This window comes from Euleptes europaea, chromosome 1, assembly GCF_029931775.1.
Source record: "Euleptes europaea isolate rEulEur1 chromosome 1, rEulEur1.hap1, whole genome shotgun sequence".
Taxonomy (NCBI): domain Eukaryota; kingdom Metazoa; phylum Chordata; class Lepidosauria; order Squamata; family Sphaerodactylidae; genus Euleptes; species Euleptes europaea.
The window spans coordinates 35522477-35538669 of NC_079312.1; the positions used below are offsets into that span (position 1 = coordinate 35522477).

The following is a 16193-nucleotide window of genomic DNA, read 5'->3' on the forward strand; positions in this document are numbered from 1 at the left end:
AAACCTCTGTAATTTCTTTAAATATTGTTGGAAGTTTGTTCATAGTTGAAGAGTGCTTTTATGAAGACAAACACAACAAACTTTGAAACATATGTAGCACTGCTGTGTTAAGTAGGGCTCCCATTCCAACCTGGCATCCAGTTGGAGACTGGAGCGGGACGGGACATGGGGGATGGCCGACTGTGTGATGTCCCTCTGGGAAAACCTGGAAATTACAGCAGACCCCTCTAGGAATCGCTGAAAACTTTATGGCTTTACTACAGAGTTCTGGCCCATTCCTAGAGAGGTGTGATGTCATGCCCAGGTTTTCTCAGAAGTGACATTGTGCTGCTAGGAAATGGCTATTTTTTTTACATTTCATTTTTTCTCAAACCACTGCTCAGAGTGGCATCAGGAGATGCCTGCTTTGGCAAGGGATCATCTGCCCCTCTGGAGGGGGGGCTGACAACCCTAGCATTAGGACTCCTCTCTCACCTGGCCCCCATGCAACTTTACTTTAGGCACCAGGCCACAACATTTATTTTTACCTAGGGTTTTTATCCTTTAACATTATTCTTACAGTCTGCTTTTAGCCTGAGAAACATGTGAGACTCGTTTTCAGTTGCTCAGTGTTTTGTTTTGATGCTCTGGCTGGATTTTAATGCTACGTTAAATTTTGATTAATAACTTTAATATTTTTTAAAAATATATATTTTATTTTGTAAGTTGCCTCAGGGAGGTTCCTTGGAGAAGCAGCATCGTATTTTTTCCTAAATAAATAAATACTTTATAAATAAATATGTAACTGTTTATTTTGTTTTGTGGAGCAGGCATATGAGACGGACCTCCCAGGAAACCTCTGAATGGCACTGTGAACAACTCTGCCATGGAGGGGGCAGAGCCTCTCACTCCCGCTTGGGTATATAATCATAAACCGCAACAACACCCTACTTCGTTTTCTCTCTCTCTGACAACAGAGAACGTAAAGATGGAATTTGCATTCCCAAGGCGTTTGCCCATTTGGGTGCTGTTGATATAACTCTCCTCCTCTCAAGCACATTTTATCCAAACCTTCTGGAAGAAATGAGGCAGAATGCTGCATTCTGCGAGGATTTTCATTCCACGAGAAATAAGGATTGCCTTGCCAGAGGAGACCAACGGCCCATCTAGACCAGCTCTGTGTGCATGAGTAGCCAGACAGCCTGCCGCTTAACCATTTGGTTTCCACTGGAGGCGAGATGTTTTTCAGTTGCTTGATATTATTGTTTTAAGCTATTGCTATTAGACACCTTGTAACTGCCCCCCGTGGCGCAGAGTGTTAAGCTGCAGTACTGCAGTCCAAGCTCTGCTCACGACCTGAGTTCGATCCCGACAGAAGTCGGTTTCTCACCCTTCCATCCTTCCGAGGTCGGTGAAATGAGTACCCAGCTTGCTGGGGGTAAAGGGAAGATGATTGGGGAAGGCACTGGCAAACCACCCCATATATAAAGTCTGCCTAGTAAATTTGCAAGATCTGAGCAAGGCTGTCAAAGATAGGACATTTTGGAGGACTTTCATTCATAGGGTCGCCATGCGTCGGAAGCGACTTGACGGCACTTAACACACACACACTAAACGTGGGGATGTGACGTCACCCCATGGGTCAGGAATGACCCGGTGCTTGCACAGGGGACCTTTACCTTTTTTATTAGACACCTTAAATGGTTCAAAACGTGGAATACATTTTTCCCCAAATGAGTAAAAAAACAAGCGGGGGGGGGGGGTCTATGAAGAATTATTGCTGGTCTCTGTGTGTTAGGGTTCCCATCTCTGAGTATGGAAATTCCTGGAGATTTGGGGATGCAGCCTGGACAGGGCAGAGTTCACGGAGGATAAGGAACTCAGCAGGTTACAATGCCATAGAGTTCCACCCTCCAAAGTGGCCGTTTTCTCCTGAGGAACTGATCTCTGCAGTCTGAAGATCAGTTATAATTCTGGGAGATCTCACAGCTGGCTACCCCAGATGTGTTTGTATTATGATTGCCAACTGCTTGGAGAAAAAAAAAACAGCCCTGTCTCTTTAACAGAGGATTAATGGGATGTTATTTACTAGGTGACATTGTATACCTCCATGAAAAGGTTCAGCTTATGGTTGCCAGGTCCTTCTCTGCCACTGGCGGGGGATTTTTGGGGCAGAGCCTGAGGAGGGGTTTGGGGAAGGGACTTCAGGGCATTTTTTTCTCCAGGCTGTTGGCAACCTGTCAGTGTGTGAGAGTGAAAGAATTTCAGAATCCTTCCTCAAATCTCCCCTTCCAGGAATCTATAAACTCCCCAGAGGCTGAGCAGACTGATTTCTCCTGCTCCTGTGTTTCTTTTCACTGACACAGTTGCCATCAACATCCAGTCCCCTCTGGAGGAGGAGGAGGAGGAAGAAGAAGTAGAGTTAGTTTTTATATGCCGACTTTATCTTTTAAAGAGAATCAAACTGGTTTACAATCTCCTTCCCTTCCTCTCCCAACAACAGACACCTTGTGATATAGGTGAGGCTGAGAGAGCTCTGAGAGAACTGTGACTAGCCCAAGGTCACCCAGCTGGCTTCATGTGTAGGAGTGGGGAAACCAACTCAGTTCACCAGATTAGAGTCCGCCGCTCATGTGGAGGAGTGAGAAATCAAACCTGGTTTTCCAGATTAGAGTCCACCGCTCCTAACCACTACATCATGCTGGCTCTCAGGTATCATCAAGACATTTTGAAAGATTGTTTTCTTTTTCTTTTCTTTAATTTACAAAGTCACATTTCCCTTCCTATCAGGGGAGTCCTCTATCACCCCCACCTTGTCTGTGAGTCACCTGGTTTTGTGGCTCTCAACCAGACTATTATTTGATCCTATTTGATCCTATAGCAAACTGGGGGCAGGTGTGGGATTATCAAAATGAGGAACCATCTCACCCCATCCTCTAAAATCATCCCCTCTAGGATTCAGTAAGCTATTTGAGATGAAGTTACAGTAGGCTAATCTCTCCTTCCCGTTTTTTAATTTTTTCTTACTCTCAAAATCTCACGCCTTCTACAGCATTTTCAGTCATTATCACTCTAGTTTGTGAAGGTGGTTTTCTTTCAGTTCGTTTACAAATCCATTTTTTTCTGTGCATCTGGGAACTCCTCTGAGTAGGTAGAGACCTGCAATTAGCCTGTGGGTGGCCTGATATTTTGGCTTTCATCATCTTCACAGGGGTCTGACAATTTACTGTTATGGTAGACAAAGTGTTGTATAAATGCATCGTGGGACGTTCACAGGCAGAGTATGACCGTTTGTACCCAGCCTCCCATAATTCAGTAGCTACCTGAAAAAAAGATAAAGGAACTGTGTGTAAGATTGAAAGCAACCATGCCCGTATGTAGATTTGCTACAGCGATAAATTTATTTGGAGGAAAACAAAAAGCAATTCAGTATCTATTTAATACTGAAAGGCGTTGCCTCTGAATGTGTAGAGCAAGGATTCAACAGGAACGCTTGCAGATACTTATCGATAGTTATTATCTTGTTGATCCTAAAGAACAAAACATACCAAAGGAGTATCAGTGAGGGTATAAAACACAAGGATTTTTGACACATTTCCGCCACAGCAGCCGGTAAGATGAAATAGGAGGCATTCAGAATAGGAGGAAACACATCAGTCAAAGACTGATTGTCTATCTGATGCATTGCAGCCGACACTTTCGCGGCAGCCATGTGGATAAAATCAAACGGGCTGGGAGAGCTTGAATGAACTTGCACAGACAAGTAATCATGAACAATAGCCGCTGATCCTCTGTGGCTTAATATTCCTTCCAGAATGATCTCTCTCCTTCCAGGTGTTTGTCCTAAGCAGAAATTTGCACAGCACCTTTAAAAAATAGTATGCAGGACTTTTTTCATAACCTAGTTAAAGACCAAAAGATTATGAAATAGCACTGTAATGGTTAGCAGGCGGACTAGGACCATACTAGGCTTGCCAGCCCCCTAGTGGGGGCAGGGGATCCCACACCCCCAGCGCTTGTTTCACACACCACCACTTTGTGTAGCAACAGGTGAAGAAGAGTTGGTTTTTATACACCAACTTTCTCTACCACTTAAGGAAGAATCAAACCGGCTTACAATCACCTTCCCTTCCCCACAACAGACACCCTGGGAGGTAGGTGGGGCTGAGAGAGCTGTGACTAGCCTAAGGTCACCCAGCTGCCTTCATGTGCAGGAGTGGGGAAACAAATCCAGTTCACCAGATTACCCTCCGCTGCTCATATGGAGGAGTGGGGAATCAAACCCGGTTCTCCAGATCAGAGTCCACCGCTCTTAACCACTATACCACACTGGCTAGAGAAAAAAAATTAAATAGCTATCAGGCCAGTGGTATGACATTAGTTGTAGAGAAAACCCAGAAGTCACATCAGTCGTGCCAAAAAAACTCTATGGTTTTATCTAGACAGGCCTGATGTCATGTCTGGACTTTCCAAGAAGTGATGTTATGTCATCGCCCTGGCCCTGGTCGAGGATAGCCAGACACTCTTTGGGCCAGGGACCACCAGCAGATTGTTAGTAGAAGATCATAACATTCTATGGGGGGTATATCAGGAGAGGTGGCCCCACAGTTATGAATATAACCGTGCATGTGCGTGCACATATAAACACATAAAGGAAAACAAATGGGCAGTGTTACATGTCTGTGGTAGGGCCCTTGACAGTGGTGGGCCTGAGGCAATTGCCTTCATTGCCTATTGGATAAAGTAGCCCTGGGACCACAGAAACTTAGGTTCAAATCCCCTTTCCGCCAGGACGATCACAGGGTGACCTTGTCTCAGTCTCTCTCTGTGAGGCCTAACCTACCTTTACAAGGTTGTTTAGGGACAAAATGGAGGTCAAGACAGCCAAGTATGCGACCCTGCGCTCCTTGGAGGAGGGTGGGATAAAAATGTAATTGGTGAATAGCTGGATTGGACTAAGAGGCCAATTCATTCAACCCCCAGGCAAAAAGCAGATGCATGTATTCTCTAGCTCACTCACAGATATATCTGTACTATCCCTCTGATCATATCAAGTCGACTCATACATCGAGTGAGACCACTGGCCTGGAAAGGTCATAATTGTCTACTCTAGCTGCCAACTAGAGTTGCCACCCTCCAGGTATGAGCTGGAGATCTCCTGCTATTACAACTGATCTCCAACCGATAGAGATCAGTTCATCTGGAGAAAATGGCTGCTTTGGCAATTGGACTCTATAGCATTGAAGTCCCTCCCCTCCTCAAACCCTGCCCTCCTCAGGCTCCACCCCAAAAATCTCCAGGTATTTCCCAACCTGGAGCTGGCAATTTTACTGCCAACACATTTCCAGGGTCTTTGATAGAAATCTTTTGCATCACCTACTGCCTGGTCTTTCAACTTCACCTGATACCTTCTGCCTGCAGTGCAGTTGCTCTACCACCGAGCAACGCCTCTGTCCAAACAGTAGAAGGTAATAGGCCAAAAAGCTACAAATGACTCCTTCAAGTGAGCCAAGCCATATGCTACGGGGAAAGGTTTCTCTCACACAGAGAATATTCCAGTATCTTTAGGCAATTTGACCTCGGAGAGACTACATTCTCAGCCCCAAGTATCACAAGCAGGCGGATTTTCAGAACATCTACTGAATCTTCCAAAATGACTTTTTGGGAAGACCTTACCACTCTGCCTAAACAGGCCTACTGAGAACCAAGTTCCATTTTATTCAGTGACACTTCCTCCCAGGAAAGTGTTCTTAGGGTTGCGACTCTGTGGGAGCAGTCCTGAGCAGATGTATTCAGAAGTAAGTCTCATATTATTCAGTAGGGCTTACTCTCAAGAAAGTGTTATTTGAGCACATGTGTCTCCCAACATCTTCTCTTCAGTCAAGGACTACACCAGCCGCTAAAGGTTAGGAGTGCCTGTTGAATAACTGGAGGGATGGTCCATCAGACTAGCATCTCTCTTCAGTCAGCTAGGCCCCAAATCCTTCTAATTTTTAAAATCTCTGTCCCCAGAAGGGGGAACCTAGAATCTGGGGGGCATTAACCTTTGCTTGTATATCCCAAGCTCCCTTTCTGTCATCCCTGCGCACTTCCCTCTGGTGCCTTGCCTATTTTCAGACTGTGAGCCTTTAGGTAAAAAAGCTGTCCTAAATTCTCTCTGTACCAATATATTTATTCACTTTAAGGACTTCTACCACAGGCTGTAATCTCCTCTCTGGTTACTCAATTTGTCTCCCTGAATCCTAAAAGTCACATTCCACTAATTAGTCTTGCCCATTTTCATTTTGATAATTTGTTTCAGGACATGTCCTGTGTAATTCGAACACCTGTATACTACTAATACAAATAGAAGCAAATCCACTAAAATAAATTTCCTTTCCTTTCCTTTTTTTGGGGGGGGGGGTAGCAGGGTAGCGGTGGTGGTAATAGTCAGAATTGCCAACAGGCCTGGAGAAAAACGACCTGTCCCTTTCATGGAAGTAAATAACGTCACCTGGAAGTCAATAACATCCTATTAAACCTTGATTAAAGGGACAGGACATCACCCCCCTTCCAGGCCTGTTAACAGCCCTTAAGAATAGTTGATGAACACTATAAAGCCAGTGAAGGTGGCAATCTCAGAAACTTCCACAATTCTTCTAGCTTTCATATTTGTCATTAGCGTTTAACCAAAGTGCATACAATGATATCACAATTCTATCAGTAATTTTAGTTTGCTCATATCACACTTTTCAGGCTGATGAAACCAAAGCACTGTTTTCTGCTCAACTGAAGGTAGACACAAGCATAGCATAAGATCATTGTCCATCAGAACATGTACATCTGTAGCATTTCATTCCCCCTTCCTCAAAGGAGCTCATAGCAGTGTATATTGCTCCTCTCTTTCTCATTTTACTGTCCCAACAACCCTATGAGGTAGGCTATGACAAGAGAAAGAGTGATGGGCCCCAAAGTCACCCAGCAAGCTTCTTGGCAGACTTGAACCTAGGTCTTCTAGATCCTAGTGGCTGTCATCACTTTGGCTCTCATAGAACTGCCAGAATAAGAAATGCTTTGGAGAATCAGATCACTGTCCATCTAGTCCAGTAGCTGGTCAGATACCTTTGGAAGCCCACAAGCCAAACATGATGGTGATGGCCATTTATCTTGCTTTCTCCAATTCATGATACTCAACACTGTCGTATTCTGTGTATGAGTTTCCAGAGCCATCTGGTTGGCTACTACTGCAAACAGAATTCTGGATGAAATGGACCTTTGCTCAAGACTAGCAACACAACACTTAGGTTCTTATAAACATTGATGTTATCGTGTCTGGTGAACAAAGGAGTCCCATTTAGCTAGCCACTGAGAGATCTGTCCTCCATGAATCTGTCTAATCTAAGTTAATGGTATAGGGTAGTACAATCCATACATTGATTCTGCATTGAATAGAAGAGTACTTCTGTAGATCTATCTCTTGAGCGGAGCTGAATTCTAGTCTGTCAACTTGCTCCACACTGGTGCTTCCTTCCTTGTCTTTTTGTTCATATGAGCCACAAAAGTTCCAAAAATGAGCAATTAAAATGACCCAGGAGATGGAGTATTCTTTTCAGATGAGATTACAAAAACAGAAAACAGTATTCTAAAGGTTGCTGCATTACAGGTTTATATAATCGCATTAGAGTTTTTTTTCCCCAGTCTCCTTCACTGAATTCCAGTCTTTTTCACTCCCCATCACTGAATTTGCTTTTCACCTCCCTGTATGACACACTGAACTAAGGTCTTCAGTGAGCAGTCTGATGAGACCCCACAATATCTTTCTACTTGGATAGTCCCAGCCTATTTAGAGCCCCCCCCCCCCGACACACAATTAGTTTCTATGTGCATCACACAGTGCTTACTGACCAGTTTGCTGTTCTGCTGTCCTTGTATGCAGTTCAAGGAGATCCTGTTGGAGCTCGGCACAGTATGCCTGGGACATAAGCGTCTTGAAGAATTTGGGATTGTCTGTCAGTATGGCTACCCTCTGGCTTATTCCTGATCACTAATGAATTGGTGATATAGCACCAGCCTCAATGCTAACCAACACAAGTTCATATCTACACAAATGAATGACACATCTTTCTTGGATAGAGAACAGCAGCCAAATATCTGAAGGTATTCATGGATGATGCAGTGAGATGCCAACATGGCAGGAGGCAGTGGCAGATCTACTATGAAACTAATGAAGCTTATGCTTCTTGGCCCCTAATCCTGGAGGGGCCCTGAAGCAACTTTTTTTTAGTGAGTGAATTTTTCAACAAAATCGATGGAGTTTTTTAAAAAGAGTTTGTTATTAAAATAAAGCTATTTTAGTGATAGAATCATAAGCCAATGGGTTGAAGTACTTAATATTGACCTTAGAATATGCTCTAATACCCATTTCATATGGCCTCCAAATGTCCCTATAATTAGTCAAATTTCAAAATTTTCTCAGGGGCTTGCAGCACCTGAACCCCCAGGTGTATGGGCTCCCTGAGCTCGGCAGAATCTATTCATAGCCTACATTTTGGCAGCTGGATCCTCAAATCCTTCATTGGTGCATGGTTTAATAGTTCTATAGCTCAGCCCTTAGGCTAGAGCCAATCGGATCCATAAAAAGACATATGAATTCTCAATTCAGGCTGCACTTGTCTCGCTTGTGCATTTTAACACCCAAAATCAGATTTTCACCTCTTTATCCTAACGAGCCCCATCTGATGACCTTGTACCTCTCTATTAGAGAATGAACCAATACATCTTCCATAGAACAACCCCACTGAAGAAGATAATAGTGGTTACCCAGACCATGTTGCTGGTGGGAAGGGGCTCACTGTGTGGCCCATTTTCAAGCACCCCACCACCCTGTTCTCTGCCATTTGGGCCTCAAGGTCCTTGCAAGGGCAGCAAGGCCCTTTGGAACTTGTTGAATGTTGCCCTATTGTTGCTGGTTGTGAAGAGGCTCCCATAACAGTTCAAACTTCAGGATCCCAAAAGTGTAGGTCTGCCACCGGCAGGAGGCAGCAATCACAGGCATTGTCTTCTGTGCACCAAAGATGGTAACTTGATAACCAAATGCTGTCTCTGCTGCTGAGAGTCCACTGGAGTCTCCAAACTGGGAGATGCTAGCCACCTTTTACTGGTTTTAAAGGGAACAATGAATGCTAGAGCAGTGCTAAGCAGCTTTTTCAAAGTATTGGGCCATTGCAGCTATAGCCAGGTCCATCCTGGTAGAGATACTTCCAGGCAGCTCTTTCAAAACTATAAAACTAGGCCCAGATATGGGGTTGCCAGGAATCTCCAGGAATTACAACAGATCTCCAGGTTATAGAGATAAGTTCCCCTGCAGAAAATGGCTGCTTTGAAGAATGGACTCTGTGGCATTATGATATCCAGGAGCGCCGCTGCCGATCTGAGTAGACAGTACTGACTTTGATGGACCAAGGGTCTGATTCAGTATAAGGCAGCTTCATGTGTTCATGATACCCTGCTAAAGTCCCTCCCCTCCAAAAATTCTTCCCTTTCCCCTCCCGAGGCTGTACCCCCAAAATCTCCAGGAATTTCTTAACCCAGAACTGGCAACCCTACTTAGCTTATTTGATATCTCTGTGTCTTCCCCCACCATGACTCTGGAAAATCCCTTACAATGCAGTGACTTAGGGTTGCCAACCTCCAGGCAATAGCTGGAGATCTCCTGCTATTACAACTGCTCTCCAGCCGATAGAGATCAGTTCACCTGGAGAAAATGCCCGCTTTAGCAATTGAACTCTATGGCATTGAAGTCCCTCCCCAACCCCCCCCCTCAGGTTCTGCCCAAAAACCTCCCGCCGGTAGCAAAGAGGGATCTGGCCACCCTATCCTGTATATATTCCTCATGCTAGGGGAAATGTTTTTTTGTTTTTGTTTGTATTTAATTTTCTTTGCTCTTGTAACTGCTCCAGTAGAGTCACCAGGGCTCTTGGCAAGTGTCATGAAGCAAACACTTCTCTTACTACCTGTTCAGTAAGCTAGGAAAGTTGCAGTCAATGCCAGTGTGAGTCCTACACAGACAAGGAGCCATGCTTGTACCTTTCAGTACCCAGTTCCTGATCAACATGAGCTCCTGTGCCAAAGGCTGTCTTGTTCCTTATGCAAACCTGGCCCTAGGACATTTGGATGGTGGAGGAATGAAAGTTGTGTGTAGGAAAAAAAACAAAGCCAAAGTGAATTCTGAGCTGCCTCGGAGTGCTAAAATCTCTGTCAACAGTTCCCACAGATCTGGAACAAATGAGTCATTTTAATGTAGGAAAGCAAATACATTTGCTAAAAAACCAATCTGTCTTGACGAGGCACATGTGCTAGTATCACAACCACTATTTTTTAAAAAAAAAACTTGGAAAGACCATTCCAGTTGTCGAAATCTAGACATATTTATGGCCATTACAACAGGCTATGGAAAGAGCATGAACCCAACTCAACCCTCCTTTTAATCTCCTGGTGATTAAAAACTGCCGATTCATGAAACAGAAATACAAACACACTCAACGGCTTTGTCACAATTAGCTGCAATGCTGTTGAGATGTCCTGAGATGCAAATATCAGGTAAAGCATTTAAGCCAAGGGGGATTTTGCCTACGTAACAGCACGAGGCGGAATTCTCTCATGTAACCTTCATGAAAGCACTCATTTAAGAAAATATACCTTTGGAGATACTATAGGCAGACAGCTGACATTCTTTTTCTCTAAACTAGGTCTGAGATACTAGATCGTTTAAAAGTTTTCCTCTTTAGCTTTAGCACCTATGCAATTCAGAAGTTTGATTCTGCTGATTTTAAAAAAATGACATCAGCTTACTTTTACTGTATCTCAATCAGTCTATTTATCTTTAATTCACAAATGCAACCTCTTTCAATTTTTTTGCCCTCTGCCTTTTCAGCTGGTTTTGTCACATTTTCTCTACTTCAGTTTAACAAAGGTCTTGGCCAATCTACTACCTGTGTCTTCTATAGGATTAAATCAACTTACAGGCAAGTGTTTTACCTTAACGGATCTAATTTGACATATAAAATGGGGGCTACAATAGCTCATTGCCTGGCATATGCAAGGTCCCATGTTCAGTCCCCAACATTTACAGACAACAGAATCTCACATAGAGATGCCCCAGAGAGCTCCTGCCAGTCAAGAGGAGGTTATACTGGGACTGATGGACCAATGTCTTAGTCAGTATAAGATAGCTTTATCTGTTCATACTTATTTAAACACCATCTTTTTAAAAAATCCAGTGCCTTTTCTTCTGGTTTTCTGAGGTGCATCATTCTCATTCAGTGGAATCTGACCAATTTCTGCCAAATAACTAATTTCTTTCTCCTACAGTGCATAAAGCCCTTATGATCTTTTTCCAGTATCCTTAGAATAGCCTGGTAGAGCAGGTAATTAATGTTCCCATTTTACAGATAGCAAAGTAGGATGAATGGCTCATGGCTGCTCAATAAATCCTTGACCAAGCCGGCATTTGAATTCATGTCATTCCTATCAGAGCTCCCCATTTCTAATCCTTCCTCCCCATCCAAATGAAGTTTTCTTTGCACAACCCACAGAACGTCTCATCTTCAACTTTCTTTTCTGGAGAATTACTAAGGCGTTAGGATTAAAAATGACAACATGCAAAGCGTCTGCTGGTTGCGATATGATGCAATTCGCAAGGCCAAAACAGAAAAGATAACCCGTGCTATTATCAGTAGGACCCACACAGCTAATAAAAGCGTGCAAGTTTTTGACCTTCCACAAGCATCAAACTGTTTCCTACAACTGCATTGCCCTGATATTCTTTTCTACCGCCTTATGCTTTGATGGGCTAATAATAGCTTTGTGGTGCGACAGAACTGAACAAATGTCATTCCTGTCAATATGTCCTCAAGACTTCGTGGTCTAGAAAGGTCATTTGTCAAAGTGGAGCCATTTGGGGGGGGGGTCCCCCTAAAGCTTTCCTTTTAATAAAACAGATTAAAAAGAAGATGACCAAAAAAAGGATGGCAAAAACAGGATGGTACAAAAGGGAAAAAAAACAGGTCACGTGAGAAGTCGGCTTGGCTGGCTACAGAACAATAAAGGCAGCAGCTGTTTTGGAGCTGACAAACCACACAAACCCGAACGAGTTTGTCATGTTTGTCTAGCTGATAGATGACCGTGCCCTTATAATTGAAAATGTCAAGAGCAATTCTTTTCATTGGCTGCCAAACTGTATTGCTTGACTTCAAGCCCACCTGAGCCCCCCCCCCATTTCCTTCCTGTTGGTTTGCACTTTGTTGTCTATCGTGGTGCTGCTTTAGCAAATGTATCCGGCAGGTAACAGCAGTGCTCTTGCTGAACGTTTCCTCAGACTGTAGTAAGCCGGTTTTCATTCAGAAATGCAGCAGTCTCTGGCCAAAAAAGGCCTGAGTTGTGTTCTCATTCTCTTTGTCATCTAAGAGTCTTATCCCTCCCTCCAGGCCACTTGTGGGTCACAACTACCCACCATTCAGTAATTGTGAACTTCATAACCTGAGGTTTACTTCAATGACGGTAATACGGGAATCCACATGCTGGTTTAATTGCACAATGAATGAGTAGCAAAACCTCACAGCACAACTCAGAGGCATTCAATCTGTAGGAGTTTTGCAGCAAAATGTGAGAAACAGATTCCTTAATTTTACAGGGTTTTTTATGGTTCAGGTAGATATGTCGTCATGAACACATGAAGCTGCCTTATACTGAATCAGACCTTTGGTCCATCAAAGTCAGTATTGTGTACTCAGACTGGCAGCGGCTCTCCAAGGTCTCAGGCTGAGGTCTTTCACATTACCTGTTTGCCTAGTCCCTTTAACTGGGGATGTCGGAGATTGAACCTGGGACCTTCTGCATGCCAAGCAGATGCTCTACCACTGAGCCATGGCCCCTCCCTGAGGTACATGTCCTTGTACCTCTTATGTATACTCTTTTTATTATTAATATATTTTCATTGTATCAAAATATTTTAAAAAATTAATCAGTGGGAGTTTTGCTGCTGATTTCCATGAGATCCAAACTGGTTTCTTAGGCTAATGTTGTACGCGTATGTCCCACAAAGTCCCATTTGACTTTGAGGGGGTAATTCCAAGTAACCAAGTTCAGGATAGGCTATGCATCATATAACATTGTGTGCTCAGTTTGATAAGCTAATGATTTTGGACATGGATCTAAGATGCACTGAAAACCCTTGCTTTGACAGGAACTTGCTGGCTGACCTTGGGAAAGTCACTTCCTGTCACTTGGCCTCAGTTCCCTGTCTGTAAAATCAGGATATCTGCAATGCCATATGGAGCTCTTAACCAGGACAAACAAACTAACAGGGATAAAGAATGTCTTATATTAAATGTGTTCAATGATAACGAGAAAAGACGTTAGCACTGGATGCAGAAGAATCATTACTAGATTAATCCATCTCTGTTTTAAAAAGCTAGGATGGCAATAGAGACTAAGCAAATGGAAGTAAAGGCCTTTCATTCCCCTTCCAATGTATGAAAACTCAATAGTATGCAGGAAACTGTTTATACTGAGTCAAACCCTTGGTCTATCAAGGTCAGCAGTGTCTACTCTGAGTGGCAGCAGCTCTCCAGGGTCTCAGGAAATCATAGACATCACCTACCACCTGATACCTTTCACTGTAGATGGCAGGGAATGAACCTGGAACCTTCAGCTAGCAAAGCAGATGTTCTACCACTGACCCACAGCCCCTAATAGATTTTGTTTTATTTGAGCATGGGGGATTTGTACGGATTCAGTCACATGCAACAATTCAATCCAAAGTGTGGGTTCTACAGTTTCTACTCTACTTGGTCTAAGCATTATGCAGAACTCATCTGCGATGCTGTTCCCGATAGGAGGGGGGGGGAGGAGAAGCCAAAGAAAGTGAGCTGAACTTAGCGTGAAGCATGTTAGGCTATTGTTAGACATCAAACTCAGCACCAAGCAGGCTTATGGCTGGGGCTTCTCCAGCAGGGACACAAAAGCTTTGATGCAATAATTGGTTCTCGCAGTAGCATGAGCACGGCAGGCAACTGGGCCAGCATAACCTTTGCTCAGATCTCCCGGAGAGCAACAGCTTGGCTGCTTCCCCAGGCGGGTGCAGCGCCCGTCACCTTGGACGGGGAGGGGAGTGGAGAGAAAGGCAGAGGAGACCCGAAGGAGCCCTGCGGGACTTGAGAAAAATCTTGCTGTAATTCTCTTCTCCCCCCCTTCCTCTCTTTGTGGATGATTCTATTGGGAAGGGACAGGCCCCTCTGGCAACTGCCGCAATTACATAAGGCACAAGAGGAAAGTGGCCAAGGGATGATACAGATCACCTGACTAGAGAAGGGACTTTTGTCCATGGTCAATGTTATCCTGACCCTGGTGGGGAAGTAGTGCCAAGACTTTGTTATCCTGGGCTGCATTTAGGTTTTATTCCCCCACTTTTGGGGATGATTCTGCTAAACCTCCCCCCCCCCCCCCGTGTCCTCTGCTGCTGGCAGTGTCACCACCATCCTCTGTCCTGAGGCGTGCACAGGCCTCTTCTCATGTCCCCCTTGTGTCCTTCCTGCCCCCCTCACCTCTTGTGGTGCATTCGACTGCTGCAGGCTTCTCCCAGCCTTTGCTCTATCAGCCAAGTTTTCATCAACGTAGCGTGGCAGACAAGGAGCTGGACTCGGACCAGGGCCAACCTGGACTCCAAAGCCGACTGAACTACAAGCAAGTTCCTTTGCGGTCATCTTAGGGTACTAGGAATGACCTCCCTGGGAGGAGGTCACGGCCCTCAACTCCCTTTTCAGGCTAGAGAAACCGCCACCAGTCATAAGGCCAGCAGGGAGGGATCCTGTTTACATCGCTTAGACCCCTCCAGCCCTCAGAGGAACTTTGAGCAGCAGCATTAACTCTGTCTGGAGGGGTGCCTCTCCTGCCTGTGCCAAGCACCGGGCACTGCTCCCCTCCCCACCCTCCTTCCCTCTATTGTCCTCCCCAGCTGGGCTTTTACCTTCTGCTGCCTGCGGGCCATGTCGGTGGGCTGCTTGGCGTTGAAGGGGTAGGCGATGCACCTCATGACGAAGACGTAGAGCTGCAGCTTCTTCTTCCTCTCTTCCTCTTCCTTCTGCAGCTTCTCCAGCTCTTCCTTCTCCTTCTCGCTCACCACCGAAGGGCTGGGGCTGGAAGGCCGGACGCTGCTGCCGCTCCGGCTGCTGGGCTGCAGCCCCCCGCCCCCGCCCCCGGAGCTCTCGCTGGTCCGGCTGGGGGAGAGCCGGGCCCCCGGGGCGGCCGGGGCCAGCACCTCCTTGCTGCTCTCCTCTTCCACCACCTCATCCGACTCTTCCTCGCTGGACGACGGGTCCAACATGCTGGCTGCGAAGCCGCCTTCGCCCGCAGCTCTAAGAGGGAAACGACAAAAGGATTAAGGAGAGGGGCGGGCGGGGGGGGAGGGAGGGAGGCCGGCGGCGGCACAAAGAGTCCGAGGTGCCCTCCCTTCGCCTGCTGCTCCGGCTCAACCTGCCCAAGGAGGCCCGGCAGAAGGGGAGGGGACCTCCTCCTCCTCTGCCGCCACCCCCCTCTGTCTGCTGAGCTCCGAGCTGGCTCCCAAAGCCCCACCGGGGCGCCTGCTGGGGAGAGGGGAAGGATGCCCAGCCAGGCGCGGGGAGGCGAAGGAGGCAGCGCCGATCTCCCCAGCCGGGGCCGGAGCCCAGGAGCGCTTACGTGGGTCGGCGGCTTTAACTCTCGCCTGCCCGGGCAGCAAAGGCGGCTGGGCTCCAGAGAGGCGGGCTCTGCCTTGCCTTGCCTTGCCTGCCTTGCCTGCCCTGCCTGCCTGCCAGCGGTCGAAGCAGCCCGCCGCGAGAGCGAAGGCAGGCCGAGAGGAGCTGTCCAGGGTGCTAGTGGGGAGCAGCCCGGCGCGCAGGCATTGGAGCGGCCAGCGCCGCGGCGACGACAGCAGGCAGCTGCCCCAGCCCCCCGGTCTGCGCACGCGCGGCGCTCCTTCCCCTTCTCCCCCCCCGCCTCTTCCTCCCCCCCTCCTCCAAGTCAAGAGCGAGGCACGTGACCGTGGGGGGGGGGGAAGGCGAAGCCCCCAAGGAGGCGGCTGCCCTTACTTCGCCCGCGCGCCTGCTCCTTCCCCGCTTCACCTCGGCTGGGAGCGGCTTTGCCGAAAGGAAGCGCCCCGGGAAGGCGGGCGGGGAAGGCGAGGCGGGGAGAGGGAAGCT

At 46.4% G+C, this 16193-nt stretch overlaps 1 protein-coding gene across 18 annotated transcripts in view; it reads right to left on the minus strand.

Moving 5' to 3' along the window:
- The window catches only part of CADPS (calcium dependent secretion activator), a 460327-nt gene extending 444935 nt beyond the window's left edge, over positions 1 to 15392 (minus strand). For 9 of the 18 annotated variants that reach the window (XM_056867198.1, XM_056867197.1, XM_056867188.1 and 6 more), the window contains exon 1: positions 14984 to 15390. In XM_056867198.1, coding sequence (XP_056723176.1) covers positions 14984 to 15340 — 357 coding nt within the window. In that variant the 5' untranslated portion in view covers positions 15341 to 15390. Of the gene's footprint in view, positions 1 to 14983 lie in introns of all 18 variants that reach the window. The other 9 variants (XM_056867195.1, XM_056867194.1, XM_056867193.1 and 6 more) reach the window with 4 other exon arrangements.
- Between the last annotated feature and the right edge of the window lie 801 nt (positions 15393 to 16193).